At 38.0% G+C, this 20,574-nt stretch overlaps 1 protein-coding gene across 1 annotated transcript; it reads left to right on the top strand.

The window, feature by feature from the left end:
- The first annotated feature begins 12,119 nt into the window (after positions 1-12,119).
- On the top strand, positions 12,120-14,754 carry EbpIII (Ejaculatory bulb protein III). Its single transcript, XM_067772948.1, has 2 exons — positions 12,120-12,275; positions 13,928-14,754. Exon 2 carries the CDS (start codon positions 13,942-13,944, stop codon positions 14,323-14,325), a length of 384 nt encoding a protein of 127 aa, XP_067629049.1. The 5' UTR covers positions 12,120-12,275; positions 13,928-13,941; the 3' UTR covers positions 14,326-14,754.
- The last annotated feature ends 5,820 nt before the right edge of the window (positions 14,755-20,574 follow it).

Raw genomic sequence — 20,574 nt, 5'->3', positions numbered from 1 at the left:
TTTACATCTTTTAAAAATTTATCAATTTTGTTGGTAAATACACCACAAGCGGTCATTGTAGCTAAATTTAAAATGTGACAAACACATCCATTAACATGCAGATTTGGAACAATTTGCTTGCACTCCGCTTTTTGCTCCCATCATCCGAGGAATTGTCGGCAGTGAAACCAATAATTTTTTCAAGTGGTATTGAATGGTCTTTCAAAGATTTAATAATGGCATTAAAAATACCCTCCGTGCTACTATCGGTCAAAGGTATCAAATCTAAAAATTATCAATGCACTTTTTATCAAAAATTCGTATCGAAACTGCCAAATTTTTTGATATACATGTATCAGTCGTTTCATCTATTATTAGAGGGTAATAATTCTTCTCACAAAATGCAATTATGAATTTATACTAATCTGGCCCTGTTATTTGAGTTATTATTTTTTATTGATGCAAAATTAGTTCACAATTTTAGAATCAGTTATGCTATTTTTCATAAGCATAGTTAAATGATCCATAATTGCAAATGACAAATTGTGCTCGGCAGCAAAACAACGTAACTATATATTTTCTTCGAAAATATTTAACATTTTTTATGTACACTCAGACCTGCTTTGCAAATGACTTGAAGTGTAGTGCTATATTTTACAAAAATTTGCCAAATTAGTCAATGTAATACCTATGTACTTTCGGGAAGCGAAATGTACCAAAAAAAGTACAAATGTACCATGATTATCATCACTGGGGTATATGTTGTTTGATGTTGCTGTTGAGATTGTTATGGCCAAGTCTATTGCGTGGTGGATTCGTGTGTTTGACTTACTGTAAGCAAAGAGGATAAATACAATAAGAGCCTAATATATATAGCATAATATGTTTATTGTGTGATCGTGTTGCTGGCTTCGTTCAACCTCATGTTGCGGTGTTAGTGTCGTATGTTGCTGGCTTCGCTCAGCCGTATGTTGTGTGTTGCTATGACAATGTTGTGTGGGCCAAATTTGTTGGCAATATTTGGTAGTAGAGGAGTAATGCTAAAATAAACTTTTTTCGGTTCAGACTACCGATTTTCCTCTGAGGATATCGAACAAAATCGATAGGCGCTACCACCGATCAAGTCGATAGTGGCCACCGAAAAAATTGGATTTATTTTCGAGAAAAGTAATTAAAGCAGTAAACGAAAATCCAACATTATCAGTGACTTACATCAGATGTCGCAATGGTGATAAAATATAGTAAGTAAGGAAGAATAGAAGTAGCAATATATCAGTCAAATAAACCACCGCTGTATAGCTAAATAGTTAAGCCTTGGTTTCCTCCAAAAGCGGTGCCGCTGTATTATGACCGCTAAACAGCGGCCGGTATACTCATCGTTTTCAGCGGCTGCGCTTTTTTGGAAACTATTGTGACGAATATTAGCAACACTAAGGGATACTATCATCTCTAAGCCGATGCTAAGCAGTGACTTGTATGCACATCAATAAATCAATCTCATTATGTCTACACATATGTACGTACACGCAGCGGAGAAGAGACGCACAAACACATGCAGATATCTTATCTGAGATGCTCCCAAAAGTATGCAATTATAATTGTGCTCACATATACACGCACATATTAGAAGCTATAAACGTAGTAATTTTATAGCTGATAACCAACTAGTAAATTCTAGAAATGGAAGCGCCTAGAAATATACGAACGAGAAGTTACAGAGTATAAAAGGCAGCAACAGTAGAGGCACCACAATCAGTTTGCTTTAAGACGCTATCTGGCGAGCAATAGTAATGTTATCGTGAAGTACTGTAATAAAGGCCATTTTGCATTATTGAATAGTAGAGTTATTTATTCAACAGTTTAGTGATTCGAACGTTAGTAGAAGGTTGCAAATAAGCGGAATTCAGTAAATTCGTTACAATTGGTTTCATAAGAGAAATTGTTGAATAAATTCCGAAGACTCCGAATACAACTTGGACATGGCAAATTGGAGTGAATTGAAGATCCAGCAACTGAAGAAGGAGTTGGAGAGCCGTGGATTGAATACAACCGGCAATAAACTCGAATTTCAGGCATTACTACGAAAGGCAATGGAATTAGAGGGAATTAACGTTGAAGATTATGTCTTTCCTCTTGATGGCGAGGAGACAACAAAAATTGAAGAGAAAAATGAAACATCGCAGTTATGACCACAGACTTGAACATGATATTGGATGCAATATCTGCACAAACATCGACAGTAACATCAATTTCGTCGCAAATGGCATCTCAACTAGAATTCCAGGGGAACCGTATAACCGTATAACCGTATTGCAGAAATGTCGTCAGAAATAACATCGAAGATTGAAGCACAAGAAACACGTATTTCAGAAATGTCGACACAGATAACAGCCAAGATTGAAGCACAGGAAACACAAATTTCATCACAGCTGGAAGAGCAAAAGACATATATGGCAACTCAATTGAAAGAACAAGCGACACGCATAACAGTACAACTAGAAGCACAAGAGGTGCGTATATCATCAAAACTCGAAGAGCGCATGGACGAAGAAATAATGGAGTTTTAAGAAAAATTCGAGGCAGAGGTGGACGCTTTGAGAGGTCGTATACAGGAATTGCAACTTAATCGCCCGGCTGCTTCTGCGAGTAATACGAAGGTAAAAATTCCATCTTTTGACGGTTCTGTTCCTTTCCAGGTCTTTAAGCTGCAGTTTGAGAAGACCGCAGCAAGTGAACAACTGTAATGCGGAAGGAACGAACGGAACATTTATGAAGCATAGAAAACAGATATACCAAATTGAGTTGCAAAATCGTCACCAGCGAATGAGACTTTGCAGGAGTTTGCCTCGGATGTTGAAAGATTGGCTCATCTCGCAAGTGCGGACGCACCCGTGGAATACACAGAGAGGGTAAAGATCCAGAGTTTTATAAATGGCTTACTGGACGTGGAAACGAAGCGAGCTTCATACGCAAACCCAAAGCTGACATTTGCTGAAAAGGTATCACATGCATTGACTCAGGAAACTGCCTCCCTATTGAGTAAACCAGCATATAAGGCTCATCGTGTGGAAGTAGAAAGTGGGTAGACACAATTTTGGAGGCATTTGAGGGTACGCAGCAGAAGTATAATGATGCAGTCAAATGCTTGAAGTGTGGAAGGCCACGGCACATTGCGCGTTATTGCAATATCAACCCTAACAGTTCCAACAATGTGGGTGGTTGTAAACGCAGAGCTGTAGGAGATGAGCAGATCTCCAAGACCAATCAATCGTTAAACTAAAGCGAGTCAGCCGCAAAGGGCGACAGCTGGCTCCCTCAATTGAATGCCCTATAATCTCTATCTCACAAATTGGAAGAAGGTCAAAGAATCTTACTGTCGGAGGACATGCGGATGGAAAGGAACGTTTACTGACTGTATATACGGGTGCATCTCATTCTATCATTCGAGCGGATTTAGTCAATGAGAAAATAATACCATTGCATGGAGCAAGATTGCGTGCAGCCACTGGAGAAGACACCACGGTTCTAGGAGAGGTATCATGTGAAGTCGCAATTGGGAACCTCACGGTAGTACACAATTTTATAGTGGCAGAGATTGTTGATGAAATCATAATTGGAGTGGACTTCTTAATCGACCAAGGCATCAAGATCGACATGCAAAGCAAGACATGGATGTGCCACTTAATTTCGGCTACGAGAGAGACTACAGCAGTAAGCGAGTGCTGGCGGAAGAGAGTCAGCAAATACCACCAAAATCCGAAGCAGTCATCTGGGCAAAGGTTGATGGAGATTGTGGGAAAAACAAATTGTTGGTTGTCGAGGCAACAAACAAATCAACACCGAATGTATTTGTAGGAAAAACCCTGGATATGACAAAACAAGATGGACGTATTCCGGTAAGAGTATTCAATGAGTTCAAGTCACCACTCAAAGTGACCAAAGGAGCTACTTTGGGAAGATGCCAAGAGGCTGAAGTAGTTATTAACTGTGAACAGCTCCAGGAACACGTATAATCTAGTAATACTGATCTTTCAAATGACATCACGGCATGGACGGAATGGCTAGAGGAAGATTATCAGAGTAAGGCAAACAACTGCTCCTAAAGTACGCAAACATATTTGACCAGGATGGTTCCTAACCAGGCCGCACCAACGTTGTGAAACATCAAATTGACACTGGAGATGCGAGGCCGATCCGTCAAGCTCCACGAAGTATTCCACTGGCGAAGCGGGAAATTGTGAGCCAAATCATACAAGAAATGAGCGACAGCGGCGTCGTCGAACCATCAGCTAGTACACGGAGCTCAGCAGTGGTACTTGTGAAGAAGAAGGATGGGAAAATGAGGTTTTGCGTGGACTACCGCAAGTTGAACGACGCCACGAAAAAGGATAGCTACCCATTGCTAAGAATTGACGATACTCTGGACTCGCTATCTGGTACGAAGTGGTTTTCTACACTGGAATTGAAAAGCGGCTACTGGCAGGTTCAGGTGATGGAGGAAGATAAAGAGAAAACAGCTTTCAGTGTCGGTGATGGTCTTTGGCAATTTACAGTGATACCTTTTGGATTTTGTATTGTACCAGCTACTTTTGAGAGACTCATGGACCAGCTACTGAAAGGACTACATTGGAAAACATGCTTGGTGTACCTAGACGACATCATCGTATTGGGCAAAAACTTTGATGAACATCTTAAGAACTTGGAGGAAGTTTTCCAGAGAATAGCTGGCGCTGGTCTGAAACTAAGTCCCAAAAAGTGTTCGCTGTTTAAAAAGGAAGTAAATTACTTGGGTCACAAGGTAACGACAGAAGGTATCTGTACAGCGAATGAAAAGATAGAGGCAGTAAAGGATTGGCCAAGACCACAGAATTTGCATGAATTAAGAAGTTTCCTTGGGCTGTGCACATATTACCGCCGATTTGAACCAAATTTTCCAGCGAGCCCATTGCCTCCTTGAGCTTACAAGAAAAAATAAAGCTTTTGAATGGAAGAAGGAACAAGAAGTGTATTTCCAAACATTAAAGGAGCGTTTGTGCGCTGCCCCAATGTTGGCATATCCGATTCCAGGAGCAACATTTATTCTAGATACAGATGCGAGTGGATATGCTATAGGAGGTGTTTTATCACAACTGTTCGATGGACAGGAGAAGGTAGTTGCATATTACAGCCGTTCGATTGGAAAACCAGAGAGGAACTATTGCGTTACACGGAGAGAGTTGTTGGCATTGGTAGAGTGCATTAAACATTTTCACAAATACCTCTACGGCCAGCGATTCCGCGTCAGGACAGATCACGCAGCGTTGAAATGGCTTCTGCAGTTCCGTAATCCGGAAGGACAATTGGCACGGTGGATCGAGTGACTACAAAGCTATGACTTTTCCATTGAGCATCGAAAAGTTAGTACCCATGGAAATGCTGATGCAATGTCACGAAAACCATGTAGTTTGGAATGCAAGCACTGTTCAAAGGCCGAGGCTAAAGAAGGCATTATAGATATCCGGCTAATGACTATAACGTGTACGGATGAATGGGACAAGGAACAACTATGAAAGTGTCAGCTAGATGATACAGATCTGTCACATGTTATGCAAGGGCTCGAGCGAAACGAAAGACCAAGCAGAGAGGAGATGTCAGCAGAGAGTCCCATTGCGAAGTCATATTGGCCACAGTGGAACAGTTTAGAATTGATATCCGGTTGCTTGTATCGAGTACGGGAGAGTGAGGATGGTCAATGCAAGAGGAAACTGATAGTTGTTCCCAGAAAGAGGATTCCTGACGTGCTCAGCGAGCTGCATAATGGTCCAAGTGGAGGTCATCTTGGAATCACGAAGACACTCGAGAAAATTAAGCAGAGATTCTATTGGGTTGGTTGGCGTTAGTCGGTCACCGAGCGGATTGCCAACTGCGAGGTTTGCAACAGAGCGAAAGGGCCCAAAACCCGAAGTCATGGCCAGGTGAAGCAGTATATTTCAGGTGCACCATTTGAAAGGATCGCCATGGATGTCGCAGGTCCATTTCCTACTAGCAACCGCGGAACAACTACAACACCAGGGTTATGCATTATTTCAGTGAATGGCCAGAGGTATACCCAATCCCAAACCAAGAAGCGGAAACAGTAGCAGAAGTGGTTACAAACGATTGGGTTGCAAGGTATGGTGTACCAATGGAGTTACATTCTGACCAAGGCAGGAATTATGAATCAGCTGTGTTCCGAGAAATGTGTAAGAAGTTGGGCATTCGAAAAACACCGACAACTGCATTGCATCCTCAGTCCGATGTTATGGTGGAACGTTTCAATAGAACATTGGAGGAGCATTTAAGGAAAGTAGTAGACAAGTACCATAAGGAGTGCGATAAACATATATCATTATTCTTGATGGCCTACCGATCGGTAGTATATGAGACAATGGGACAAACTCCCGCAAAGGTAATTTTTGGCAATGACCTTTGACTGCCAGCTGATTTGAAGTATGGGGTAGATGCCGATGCGGAGAAAAATGTCAAGAAATCCATTGGTGTCTTGGAAGAAGAGCTGAGAGAGGTACACGATCTGGAAAGCCAACGAGCAAAGGTTATGAGTGAAAGGTTGAAAGCGAGGTACGATAAAGCAATTAATTCTGAAGGGTTTCACGAAGGAGATTTTGTGCTGTTATACAACCCACAACGAAAAAAAGGTTTGTTCCCGAAATTGCAGTGTAATTGGGAAGGTCCATACAAAGTTGTAATACGGATCAACGATGTACTGTACCGCATACAAACCATTGGCAAACCACGAACCAAAATGAAAGCGCTTCATTTGGAAAGGCTGGCAGCGTTTAGATCGAGAGATTTGTCCGATCGGGACGATGAGGTGGAGGGCAGTGTGACGAACATTAGTAACACTCAGGGATACTATCATCTCTAAGCCGATGCTAAGCAGTGACTTGTATACACATCAATAAATCAATCTCATTATGTCTACACATATGTACGTACACGCAGTGGAGAAGAGACGCACAAAAACTTGCAGATATCCCTTCTGGGATGCTCCCAAAAGTATGCAATTATAATTGTGCCCACATATACACGCGCATATGAGAAGCTATAAACGTAGTAATTTTGTAGCTGATAACCAAATAGTAAATTCTAGAAATGGAAGCGCCTAGAAGTGTGCGAACCAGAAATCACAGAGTATAAAAGGCAGCAACAGTAGAGGCACGACAATCAGTTTGATTTAAGACGCTATCTGGCGAGCAATAGTAGTGTTATTGTGAAGTACTTTAATAAAGGCCATTTTGCATTATTGAATAATGGAGTTATTTATTCAACAGTTTAGTGATTCGAACGTTAGTAGAAGATTGCAAATAAGCGGAATTCAGTAAATTCGTCACACTATGAACAGTTAAGGCAAGTTAATTTTGCATTTTTGCGTGTTTCTTCAGTTTTTTTTTATTATTTTTGTAAATAAACGTACAAAAAAAGTTTTAACTCAAAAACGTTTACTTTACAAATAATTAAAATTTTTGACAAAATGTTCACCGCATTGATAATAGCGGTGGGAAAAATGGCGATGAGTGAGTTTCAACCGTCATAACATAATTACTTTTACATTGCAACATTTTTGACAACGCACTCTACAGCTATGTAGCGGCCGCTATATAGCTTTCTAGGAAACCAAGCCTTTAGCGCAGCGTTCCTAAAGCGTACTGATGATGAAGGCTTATCATCCTTCGAAATTGATCTATCTGCGCAGCTATGGCAGGTGTCTGAAATATTTTCTCCTTCTATTCCAAATTACAAAATAATTTTTCAATTATATAAAACTTAAAAACACAACAATTATTGTAAGAATTATTGTTATAGGCCTTGAGCTCGAGTTCAAACCTTGAATCTGAGATTTCGCGAAGTTATCGACTTTGAAAAAAACAAAGAAACCTCGCTTTCGTATTATTCAAAATATCACTTTTTTAAATGTGAAAACGATTTTCACACCCCTTTTAAAGACCTTCTTTCGCCCACACATCCCGCCGCATAATGTTTTTCAATAAAATAAATACATATGTTAAAAGATATTCGTGTATTTATCCGGAAAGTAGAGCACAATTTAGATTGGTATAGAAGTACGCTCACTAACTTGACGCTAACGCTTTAGATGTTAATTGGTATGGCCCTGATGTATGTATATACTGACTATATGGCACCTGGAATTATTTGGTGGTGTAAATAATGCCTAGTATGCCAATTATTAAGAGACTGGCAATTGCGGGCAAAAAGGAATCTTCTTTGAAAATTACGTTTTGAGATTTTCGTGTTTTAAACATTTGAGGTGGTATAGCATATTTGTTGTTATGGTAGGTAGGTAGGTTGAACTGGCCGGTCCACGAGGACCTCACATAGACTGATTGAGTCCGTAGTGTTACCAGAAGTTTGTTTTAACGACCAAACTAAAAAACCCTATCAAAAACCAGGACCTATGTTATAAAATAACTCCGTCCTCTTGGCAAATACTAGAAGCTTCCTAGGACTTAAGCCACTTGCTGCTTCTAGATCTGACAGCTGTATCACTCCTAATAGCTGGAGTCTTAGCCTGGCAAGTGCAGGGCACGAGCACAGAACGTGCTCGATCGTTTCCTCCTCCAACCCGCACTTCCTACATCTGCTATCACTGACCAAGCCTAGTTTAAAGGCATGTGACGCCAGAAGGCAGTGTCCAGTCAGAATACCCGTCATGAGCCTACAGTCCTCTCTTTTTAATGATAGGAGCAACTGTGTTAGTCTGAGGTAGTAAGACCTACACATAATCTTCGACACTTTACAGCCCCGTGCTTGAACTCACGCCTTTCCCGCTTGGTCGATCATGTGCACCTCTCGACTTCGCTTAATCTCGTCCAATCTAATTGGGACATCTACGGAGCAAGCTTGAAGGGATGCGCCCTTTTTAGCTAGTTCGTCCGCTTTTTCATTCCCATCTATTCCCATATGCCCTGGGACCCAATACAGATGTATGCTTCTCCCTATCCCGATTCTCTCCGGAGACTGCTTACACTCTAACACGCATTTAGATGCTGTGCTATGCGAGATTATTGCCTTAATTTCTGCTTCACTGTCAATATAAAAGTTAACACGGTTGCAGCTTAAGCTATTCTCTTCCAGGGTTTCTACTGGTTTGGTTACGGCTAATATTTCCGCTTGGAAAACGCTACAGTAATCCGGCAGCCTGTAGGATATGGTTATTTCCGGATCAGCGCAGTATACCGCAGGCCCTACTCCTTCCACTACTTTGGAACCATCGGTGTACACATGTATCGCCTCGCCCGCCATTTGCGCACCCTTGCGCCAACCGTCCACCTCTATTGTGGCCTTAAGATCTCCCTCGAAGCGCAGATAGGGAATCATGTAGTCTGTTCGTCTTGTGATTGATGACGCTATACTACTATGGCCATATGGTCGGCGCTCAAGCTGCCCCGAAGCACCGAGCCTGGTTGCGGTCGTTAACGCTTTGTTCTTTGCTACCATGTCTACAGGTGGGATGTGCAAAATGGCATACAGTCCAGCCGTTTGTTGTTATAGTGTTTGAAATATTTTCTTAATATCCCTGCAGTCAAAAGCCAAAGTAGTCAGCAAACAATACAGTTCATTGACTAGAATTTTGTGGGGTTATTCATACTAGTTAGTATTTGAATAGTTCATTGATAAGGACTTTGTTTGTTGGGCTCTATGAAATGCGCGAACGCTTTCTGCAATGCATAATTCAATTTGCAATGCATACTTCAATTAACAAGGCTAGACGTCGTTCAAATCAACGGGCAAGTAAACACAAACATGATCTCCGTTACTTCTACATACTAATGGAGCCATTAAAAAGGCCAAACCTTCTAAATCAATAGGCGCAGACGGAATAGCTATCCCGATGCTAGAAAACTGTGGATAAGGACATCAGTAACCTGACACATGTTTTCTACTTGTTGTTTTTGCCTTCTTTTCCCCTCCAGAATAATTAAGAATCGAACGGATAATTCCACTACCACGGCCTAGAAGCCCAGCTAACAATGGTGAGTCGTTATCATTCCTTTAGTCAGTAGGGAAGAGGTTGGAAACCGCTCTGATTGATCATTTTAACGGAAGTCTTCGGTTAGCCAGCCATGCGCATGGCTTCTGTAAAATGCACATCACTACCACCGCGATTAACGCCACTAACACTCAGATAAATTGCGGATTGAACCACTTAAAACTCAATCACTGAACCTGTCAAATGGTTTTGACACAATCAATCACTGCACACTACTCCAAGGCATAGAAGGTTCACCCTTGTCTAAAATGATGGACCGCAAATTATCGGAAAGGTGGGAAAGCGTCGGTTCAATTTAAGAGCGAGTCCTCCAAACCTAGGAGAATTAAACAAAGGGGTGGTGTCCTTTCACCGATTCTATTTAATTTTTACATATCAAAGCTCTCTTTACCACCAGAACGAGTTACCAGCGGGGACTCCCAGTAAACAACTGCTTAATCTAGCCCCACCTCACAGAGGGATAAGGAAATATCTCCGTAGACACTACGATGAGATGCAGCACCTACCAACTCAGCCTATTGATCCAAATAAACATAATGAGGTCCTAAGCCTAATCCACACTGAGTCGGTAAATATCTCCGCTAGGTCAGGCCCGGTGAATGCTGTTATCAATATACTGTTGCATGAACTAACTAGTATGTGAACTGGTATGATATTGGTGTTTATAATAACTAGTATACCATCTGGTATAATGCTGACGCAGAGGCTGACTACCGTGTTAAATGGTGTGACCTTGATACAAATATTGACTAGCATGCTAGCATGGCATCTGGTACGATTTTTGTGTATATAATGACTAGTTTGTCAACAGGTATGATGCTGATGCAGAGACTGGCAATTGATATTTCGTAGGACATCGCTGTGTTGAATATACCAATTGCTAATATGGAAAAAAGACAGAACTCAAACTAGCTGGGATTTTTGGTAAACTAGTATTCTTCTTTACGATTTAAACTCCCTTGTTGTGACCAATTGGCGCCAGTTGGCAGAGCGAAGAAGCGATTGGCACGCCTTTTTGGACGGCCATAACCGTTTAAACGATTAAGCGCCAATTAAGTAAGTAAGTAAGATTCCTTCTAGTATACAACTGGGTTGTTTTGACTGGAGGGATATAGTATACTTCACATATAATCTTTCTAGGTGTTAGCTTTTTGCAAATAACATAGAAGCAACGGTAGTATGCTAATGAAATTTTTGTATATCCCAATTCTCGTGTTAAAAAGGGTGAAATTTAAGCGAAATCGGGAGATGTTAACATAGCTTATATGGGGATGCATACTGTATGAGAGTATGAGAAACTAAAATTTTTTTTATGAAAAAAGCAAAAAGCTGACAGAGAGCTTTACATTTTACGTTGTCACGAGATAAACAAATATTTAGTGTGGGTATAAAACTGGACCTCATCTTCCTATTGAGCTGTTTTATGCAAAAAGGGATCTTCGACCCGCACGCAACTTCTCAATTGATATTTAAACGGTTAAGCGCCACTTAAGTAAGTAAGTAAAATTAGATGGACACAAAAAACCGGAGCAAATCTTCTATTTTGTTATTATATCTAATTTTTACGTTTTTCAGCTAAATTTTTTCTTTGCATGAATACACATTCATATTTAAAAATTGTATCTAGCCTGATGAGTTCGTATTCACCACGTAAAGTATCAAATTTTTCTTTCGGTCTGTCAAAATTTAACTAATAATAAAAAACTGATTATGCTTTATCCCTTGTTCATACATGTTATTGATTCGGTTGAAAATTTGTAATTTAAAAAGCGGCTTTCAATCACTGATCGTTTAACACCATACGTCCCCATATTCAGAATTAACATATTTTCAGACTTTGGAAATTTTCGTTATTTTGCTTATTGGGCATTTCCATCATTTTTATTGAATATAGACATGCGAAAACATGGGGTGAAAACTATTAGAAACCTTAAGTGAACCTTACTTAACTAAAAACTATTTATGAGTGACTTGGACTTTTTTTTAGAAGTTAATAACAACGTATTTATATTTTTCGATGTTTAAAGGAAGCCTACATTTGTACATACCCACATGTATACATACCTAAATATATATTAGTATTTAACCAGTTAATTAAGCCCCGAAGTGAATACGCAGTAGTTACATAGCTAATTCGATTGCTTAAACTATAAAAAGCTGGACTTTTCGACAAGTGCAGTCAGTAAGCTTTGTCGATACAACTCGGAACGCGTTTGTCGCTTAAATCTTTTGTGTTTGATTGTGTAATGTAAGTAAATTAACACATGTGCAATCAAAAGAAAAAGCCTACATAATATGCAGTTATTTTCGAAACCTGAGATTTAGGTCAAGGTTACACTACGTTAATAAAAAGAAAATATGAGCGCCTTACTTAATGAAGAAATAAAAATAATAACCTGTAGAGTACACTGACAAAAAGTGTAGTTGCCAAATAAATAAAAGAATTTTTTCGAAAACGCAGGAAAAGCATACCAAAATTGCAAGAACAAATTAGAAAAAACACCTAAATCGATAAAATATGTGCTCAGTCAAAAAATTAAAATTTGAATATTACTAAATGTGGTCAAAATTAGCATTTGAGTCACAAAAATAGGTTATCAAACCTTTCGGCAATATTGATAAATATAATTCAGCTGTTTTAAACTATAAACAAAATTCGGTTCGGATATTTTGAGCACCCAACTTCTCTCAGCGCTCGGTTATACAACTTTCTTGTTTGGCTTGGAATTTTTATTTTCATAAATTTTTTTATATATCTAGCTATATTTAAAATTTAAAAGTAAAACACATAATGGTGTTTTGATGATAATGTTTCTTGAATTTCAGTGCTTGCGTTTTACCCCTGTTATATGTAAGTACGCTTTAAATTATTAATCAAGGTCGAAAGACTATTTGCAAAAGATTGATAAACGTAAAACAACAAATCAAAAAAAGTCCAACTTCAAAAATCACGTACATAAAGTGTCGCAAAAATATTTTGCATTCTAAGCTAATAATAAAAACATTCGAATATTTTTATATTTTTTATATTCATTCAGAAAAACTCTCAGTAATATTAAAGCTAATACTTAAAACAAATGACATTAATCATTAAAATTTAAATTTTTTTTTCGATTTTCATTAAACTAATAAAAACATAAAAAATAATGTTTGTATGCTCACAAAAGTATTTTGGTTTTGAGTAGTATTTGTAAAAAAATGTGGAATAAATCTTATTAGCTTTCCTAAATTCTGCCGTAATATTTTCCCACCCTTCGAGAAAAATCGCTTTTCGATGAAGTTTTGTGCTTGCGCACTTCATTTCAAGATAGGACAAAGGAGTTTCTATGGGATTTATGCCAAGACTTTGGAAAGGTTCTGTCTGTAAATATTTGATTCTGAAAGGTTTAGCATCATTGACTGTGTTTTTTGGGATCGTTGCTTGTTGAAATAGGAGCTCACTATTTGACTTACCAATTTTTTCGGCACTTTTAGGATGAACAAATAAAAATGGTTGTCAATCGTGTCTTTTAATCGGCACTGGCTGTTAGACGACATGTATAGCAACGATAAGAATATACATCACAAAAACGAAACGTGTAAGATATTCGAAATTTGTGCACACGTAATATTTAATATACTGTTGTGAGCCACTGCAGTCATATCGCGTTAAATTGTAATTTCTATTTGCTAGTTTACCCACTTAGTTTCCTGCTTTATACAAAAACTTTATACGTTTGTTGATAATAAATTAATTACAGCTTTGGCTACTGTGGAGCGAACAGCAAAGCGCATATTTGTATCGGTTGTGTAATCATTAGGTACTAGTTTGATAGAAATGAGACCTTCGACCAGCTAAATATTTAAATTTTTCGTCAATACGAGGTATAAATGTAATTGTGCATGTGTTTTTTGTTGCAGATATTTCATATACAATGAAACTTTTGGTATTTGCCGGCATCTTGTCTTTTGCCGCTCTAGCCGCTGCAGAAGACAAGTATACAACTAAGTACGATAACATCGATGTTGATGAAATCCTAAAGTCGGATCGCTTATTTAATAACTATTTTAAATGTCTCATTGATGCTGGCAAGTGTACACCAGAGGGTCGTGAGCTGAAAAAAAGCCTTCCAGATGCACTAAAAACTGAGTGTAGTAAATGCAGTGAAAAGCAAAAACAAAATACGGACAAAGTTATTCGTTATATCATTGATAACAAACCTGCTGAATGGGAACAGCTTCAAAAAAAATATGACCCTGATAGTATATATGTAACAAAATATAAGAAGGAGGCAGAAAAACAAGGAATCAAAATTTAGATTTCTTAATTATTTTTAATTAATATCTGACTAAAATATACTGTTGAATTATACTACATTGTTGTCGCTATAATGACAATATATACTTATGTATTGCATTTGCATAACAAAATATAAATTTGCTAACAATACTTAACATTGAGGGGGATATATGTATATGTATATGCACATATGTGTATATGAATGTATGTCTTATGGTACTATTTTTCTAAATAGCTTGCTAAATGAGAGAATACTTAATAAGTTGCTCGTGTGGAAAATAACAAACCAAAGTACTTTAATATGCGTTAAAAGTTATAATTTACAATTGTATTCATTTGACGATTGCTTCATGCATACGTACGCTTAACGCATACTTAAATTTTACCAGGAAATTATTACTCAAAATTTTAAATAGAGGAAAAATAAAAACTATTATTATATACAACATGCATAATCTTTTCGATATTTTGTATTGATGGAATGACCCAAACAATAATAACACTGTACAACGAGATCACACTTTTTGATTAGCGATTGACTCGTTGAAATTCATGACCAATGAGGAATTTAGGCGAAAAAAAAGTTTGAAAAATTCCTTGCAGCTGCTGTTCCGAGTTGACATAAAATATGTAGGTACCGACCCGCAAATTCGTAACAAACCTATAAAAAAGGAGCACGACGCAAATCTAAAGAGAAGCTCAGTCTAAATTTTCTCGGAGGTAAATTGCGCCAAGTAATTATTTTTAATTTTTCTAGTTTTTGATATTTCATACTTGAAAGTGCCACTAATGCATTTTCTGCTACATTAACTACACCTTGATGAAGCGTCATAGGAGAACTAACTGACATCGATCGCAACTACATTACTTTCCACCTCACTGATACCAGTCAGAGACATTTTTCGAATGGGTCACGCAAAACGTTGACATGAGACGCATCCAAAGGTCGATTCTGCTATGTGCTCCGCATCGGCACTGGATGATGTTCGACGGATAACCAACAGCACAAGTGCGGCAGAAAAGACAGTTGAACAAACAATGTGCTGCCTTGGTCATACTTGCAATGTCTCTATGCCAAGGAGCAGGTATACTGGTGGAACAGCGAAGTCTCGGAGCTACGGAATATACGCCTGGGGCTCTAGAAAAGTGGGAAGCATACAAAGGAGCGAAGAATGCTCTCGGTGTCATGTAAAGCAAACGTAAGTGCTGGAAAGCGCTTTGTGAGAAAATGTATCGAAACCTTGGGGACAAGAATATAAAATAGTAGCGAAGAAGCTAGGTCCGCAAACCAGCCTGATATACGAGGTTGTTATTGTGTTAACAGCGCTTCGTCCCATTCAATGAGCACGATCACTCACAAATTATCATCTAAGTCCAAGAAAACTCGCAGTTTCAACAGGGGCGGGCCATAGGGAGGTTGGTGTTAGAGGGTTCTACATTATAACTGAAAAGATGGTTGGTGTGGTTGTTTGTGCTTGTCTGGATCAAACGGCTGTGTTTTCAGGTGCCGGATCTCGTCATAGTGCTTATGGAGATGTTTCCCTAACTCCCGCACAGTTGAACGAAATTGAAAATTTGGGACTTAGGACTTTAAATATACATTTTCGTATTCTGTGATCTTTTTCCATAATTTATTGTTATATAACATTTTTTCGTAAAACCTAATTTAAAGAGGTTATGACACTTATAGTAACCGGGTTTCATATCGACATACCCTAACGAGCATATGTGTACATATAGGTATTTTTTGCAATTTCAGGCAATTTTGGCTTCACTAAAATAATTTTTATACTCAGTTGAGCAGAGCTCACAGAGTATATTAACTTTGATTGCATAACGGTTGGTTGTACAGGTATAAAGGAATCGAGATAGATATAGACTTCCATATATCAAAATCATCAGTATCGAAAAAAAATTCGATTGAGCCATGTCCGTCCGTCCGTCCGTCCGTCTGCCCGTTAACACGATAACTTGAGTAAATTTTGAGGTATCTTGATGAAATTTGGTATGTAGGTTCCTGGGAACTCATCTCAGATCGCTATTTAAAATGAACGATATCGGACAATAACCACGCCCACTTTTTCGATATCGAAAATTTCGAAAAATCGAAAAAGTGCGATAATTCATTACCAAATACGCATTAAGCGATGAAACTTGGTAGGTGAGTTGAGCTTATGACGCAGAATAGAAAACTAGTAAAATTTTGGACAATGGGCGTGGCATCGTCCACTTTTAAATGAAGGTAATTTAGAAGTTTTGCAAGCTGTAATTTGGCAGTCGTTGAAGATATCATGATGAAATTTGGCAGGAACGTTACTCTTATTACTTTATGTCTGCTTAATAAAAATTAGCAAAATCGAAGAACGACCACGCCCACTTTTTAAAAATTTTTTTTTTTAAATTCAAATTTTAAAAGAAAAGTTAATATCTTTACAGCATATAAGTAAATTATGCCAACATTCAACTCCAGTAATGATATGGTACAACAAAATACAAAAATAAAAGAAAATTTCAAAATGGGCATGGCTCCGCCCTTTTTCATTTAATTTGTTTAGGATGCTTTTAATGCCATAAGTCGAACAAAAATTAACCAATCCTTGTGAAATTTGGTAGAGGCTTAGCTCCTAGGACGATAACAGTTTTCTGTGAAAAAGGGCGAAATCGATTGAAGCCACGCCCAGTTTTTATACACAGTCGATCGTCTGTCCTTCCGCTCGGCCGTTAACACAATAACTTGAGCAAAAATCGATATATCTTTACTAAACTCAGTTCACGTACTTATCTGAACTCACTTTGTATTGCGTAAAAAATGGCCGAAATCCGATTATGACCACGCCCACTTTTTCGAAATCGAAAATTACGAAAAATGAAAAAAAATGCCATAATTATGTACCAAATACAAAAAAGGAATGAAACATGGTAATTTTATTGGTCTATTGACGCAAAATATAACTTTAGAAAAAAACTTGGTAAAATGGGTGTGACACCTACCATATTAAGTAGAAGAAAATGAAAAAGTTTTGCAGGGCGAAATCAAAAGCCCCTGAAATCTTGGAAGGAATACTGTACGTGGTATTACATATATAAATAAATTAGCGGTACCCGACAGATGATGTTCTGGATCACCCTGGTCCACATTTTGGTAGATATCTCGAAAACGGCTTCACATATACAACTAAGGGCCACTCCTTTTTAAAACCCTCATTAATACCTTTAATTTGATACCCCTATCGTACAAACACATTCTAGAGTCACCCCTGGTCCACGTTTATGGCGATATCTCGAAAAGGCATCCACATATAGAACTAAGGCCCACTCCTTTTTAAAATACTCATTAACACCTTTCATTTGATACCCATATCGTAGAAACAAATTCTAGAGTCACCCCTGGTCCACCTTCATGTCGATATCCCGAAAAGGCGTCCACCTATAGAACTAAGGCCCACGCCTTTTTAAAATACTCATTAACACCTTTCATTTGATACCCATATCGTACAAAAACATTCTAGAGTCACCCCTGGCCCACCTTTATGGCGATATCTCGAAAAGGCATCCACCTATAGAACTAAGGCCCACTCCCTTTTAAAATACTCATTAACACCTTTCATTTGATACCCATATCGTATGAACAAATTCTAGAGTCACCCCTGGTCCACCTTTATGTCAATATATCGAAAAGGCGTCCACCTATAGAACTAAGGCCCACGCCCTTTTAAAATACTCATTAACACCTTTCATTTGATACCCATATCGTACAAACAAATTCTAGAGTTACTCCTGGTCCACCTTTATGGCGATATCTCGAAAAGGCGTCCACCTATAGAACTAAGGCCCACACCCTTTTAAAATACTCATTAAAACCTTTCATTTGATACCCATATCGTACACAAAAATTCTAGAGTCACCCCTGGTCCACCTTTATGGCGATATCTCGAAAGGGCATCCACCTATAGATCTAAGGCCCACTCCCTTTTAAAATACTCATTAACACCTTTCATTTGATACCCATATCGTACAAAGAAATTCTAAAGTCACCCTGGTCTACCTTTATGGAGATATCTCGAAAAGGCGTCCACCTATAGAACTAAGACCCTCGCCCTTTTAAAATACTCATTAACACCTTTCATTTGATACCCATATCGTACAAACAAATTCTAGAGTAACCCCTGGTCCACCTTTATGGCGATATCTCGAAAAGGCGTCAACCTATAGAACTAAGGCCCACACCTTTTTAAAATACTCATTAGCACCTTTCATTTGATACCCATATTGTACAAACGCATTCTAGAGTCAACCCAGGTCCACTTTTATAACGATATTCCGAAATGCGTCCACCTATAGAACTTAGGCCCACTCCCTTCTAAAATACTCATTAACACCTTTCATTTGATACCCATATAGTACAAACAAATTCTATAGTCACCCCTGGTCCACGTTAATGGCGATATCTCGAAAAGGCGTACATCTATAGAGCTTAGGCCCACGCTCTTTTAAAATACTCATTAATACCTTTTATTTGATACCCATATCGTACAAAATAAATTTTAGAGTCACCCCTGGTCCACCTTTATGGCGATATCTCGAAAAGACGTCCACCTATAGAACTTAGGCCCACTCCCTTTTAAAATTATCATTAACACATTTCATTTGATACCCATATCGTACAAAAAAATTCTCGAGTCAGGCCTGGTCCACCTTTATGGCGATATCCCTAAATGGCGTCCATCTATAGATCTATGGCACACTTCCTCTTAAAATACTCTTTAATACCTTCCATTTGATACACATGTCGTACAAACACATTCCAGGGTTACCCTAGGTTCCTTTTACAACATGGTGATTTCCCTTACTTTGTCTCCACAGCTCTCAACTGAGTATGTAATGTTCGGTTACACCCGAACTTAGCCTTCCTTACTTGTTACTATTCAGACTGGTTTATTGGTAGATGTGGTAAAGCAAGGGCACGGTACAACGAATGATGGAAATACCGCTAGACGATTTTTCGTTGACATCAAAACTAACGCCTCTATAACTGGTGTTAGTGAAAATCTCATTCAAAGATTCTCTATAATATTAGGGGCATTTTCATGCGGGTGTTCAATAAATGTAAAAAAGTTCAACATGTACGCCAAAGAAACCATTCTAGTTTACGTCAAACTATATGAATGGTATTACATGCCTTCAAGTGTACATAAAATTTTAGTACACAGAGCTTCAATAATAGAGTATTTTGGTACAATTCCTATCGAAAAGTTGTCCGAAGAAGCCGCTGAATCCAGAAATAAAGATTTTAGAGCATATCGTCGAGGCCATGCAAGAAAATTAGCCGCAAAGCCACAAAGGAGGACATTTTAAATAATTTGTTAGTTACTTCTGACCCATTTATTTCATCGAGGAGATCGAAATTACCTAGTAAGCATGAGGAAATATCCGAAGAAGTGAAATCTCTACTAGTCCTACCTCAAAATTTCGACTATGATACAGAAAACTAAATATTTTAGTTTCTCAATTTTAATTGGGTGCGAATATACATGCCACATATGAAACGCAACATTTACTTAAAATAATAAAAATTGTTTTTTGTAGTTTTTTTTTGGTCATATACCTATATGTATATTTGGAGATTTCTTTAATTACTCTTGTGGTACTAACGAACAAGCTGGAATAGTAAGCATCATATAACAAAAAAAACATGAACGAACAAGCTCGAATAGCTAAATTTTTGATTTAAACCTTTTTTGGATTGCTAAATGCAAATTCAATATAAAAAATTAAATGCATATGAATTATCAAATATTTTTGTTTTTAAATATTACCCAGAATTAAAAAGTGATTCGCAACACTAACATTAAAAAAAAGAAAAAAAAAAAAAAATATTTTTGTTTTTAAATTCTACCCAAAATTAAAAAGTGCTTCGCAATACTAAAAAAATCAAAAAAATTAAAAACAAAAACACCCGAACCTTTTCGAACCATGAAACCGAGTACATTGCATAGTATATAACCCTAACTATATAAATAAATTAACGAAGTTTTGAGGAAATGTGAGGAAAATGAGTTAACGGTAAAAATGTGATTTTTCCCATACATACAATTTTTTTATTTGCTATAACTTTTTTCTTTAAGACTTTATGAAAAATGCTCATAAATAAAAACGTCGTGTAATGAGACTTAAAATCGATCCCCATCAAATGTTCTAGTGTTATTAACTAATATTTTTTTCATTTCCCTAAGCCCACTGAAAGCCAAATCCATCCCAATATACCCCG

The sequence above is a fragment of the Eurosta solidaginis genome, chromosome 3 (genome assembly GCF_040869045.1).
Source record: "Eurosta solidaginis isolate ZX-2024a chromosome 3, ASM4086904v1, whole genome shotgun sequence".
Classification (NCBI taxonomy): domain Eukaryota; kingdom Metazoa; phylum Arthropoda; class Insecta; order Diptera; family Tephritidae; genus Eurosta; species Eurosta solidaginis.
Note: the sequence above shows the minus strand (reverse complement) of the source record. Positions and strands in the feature narration are given on the sequence as shown.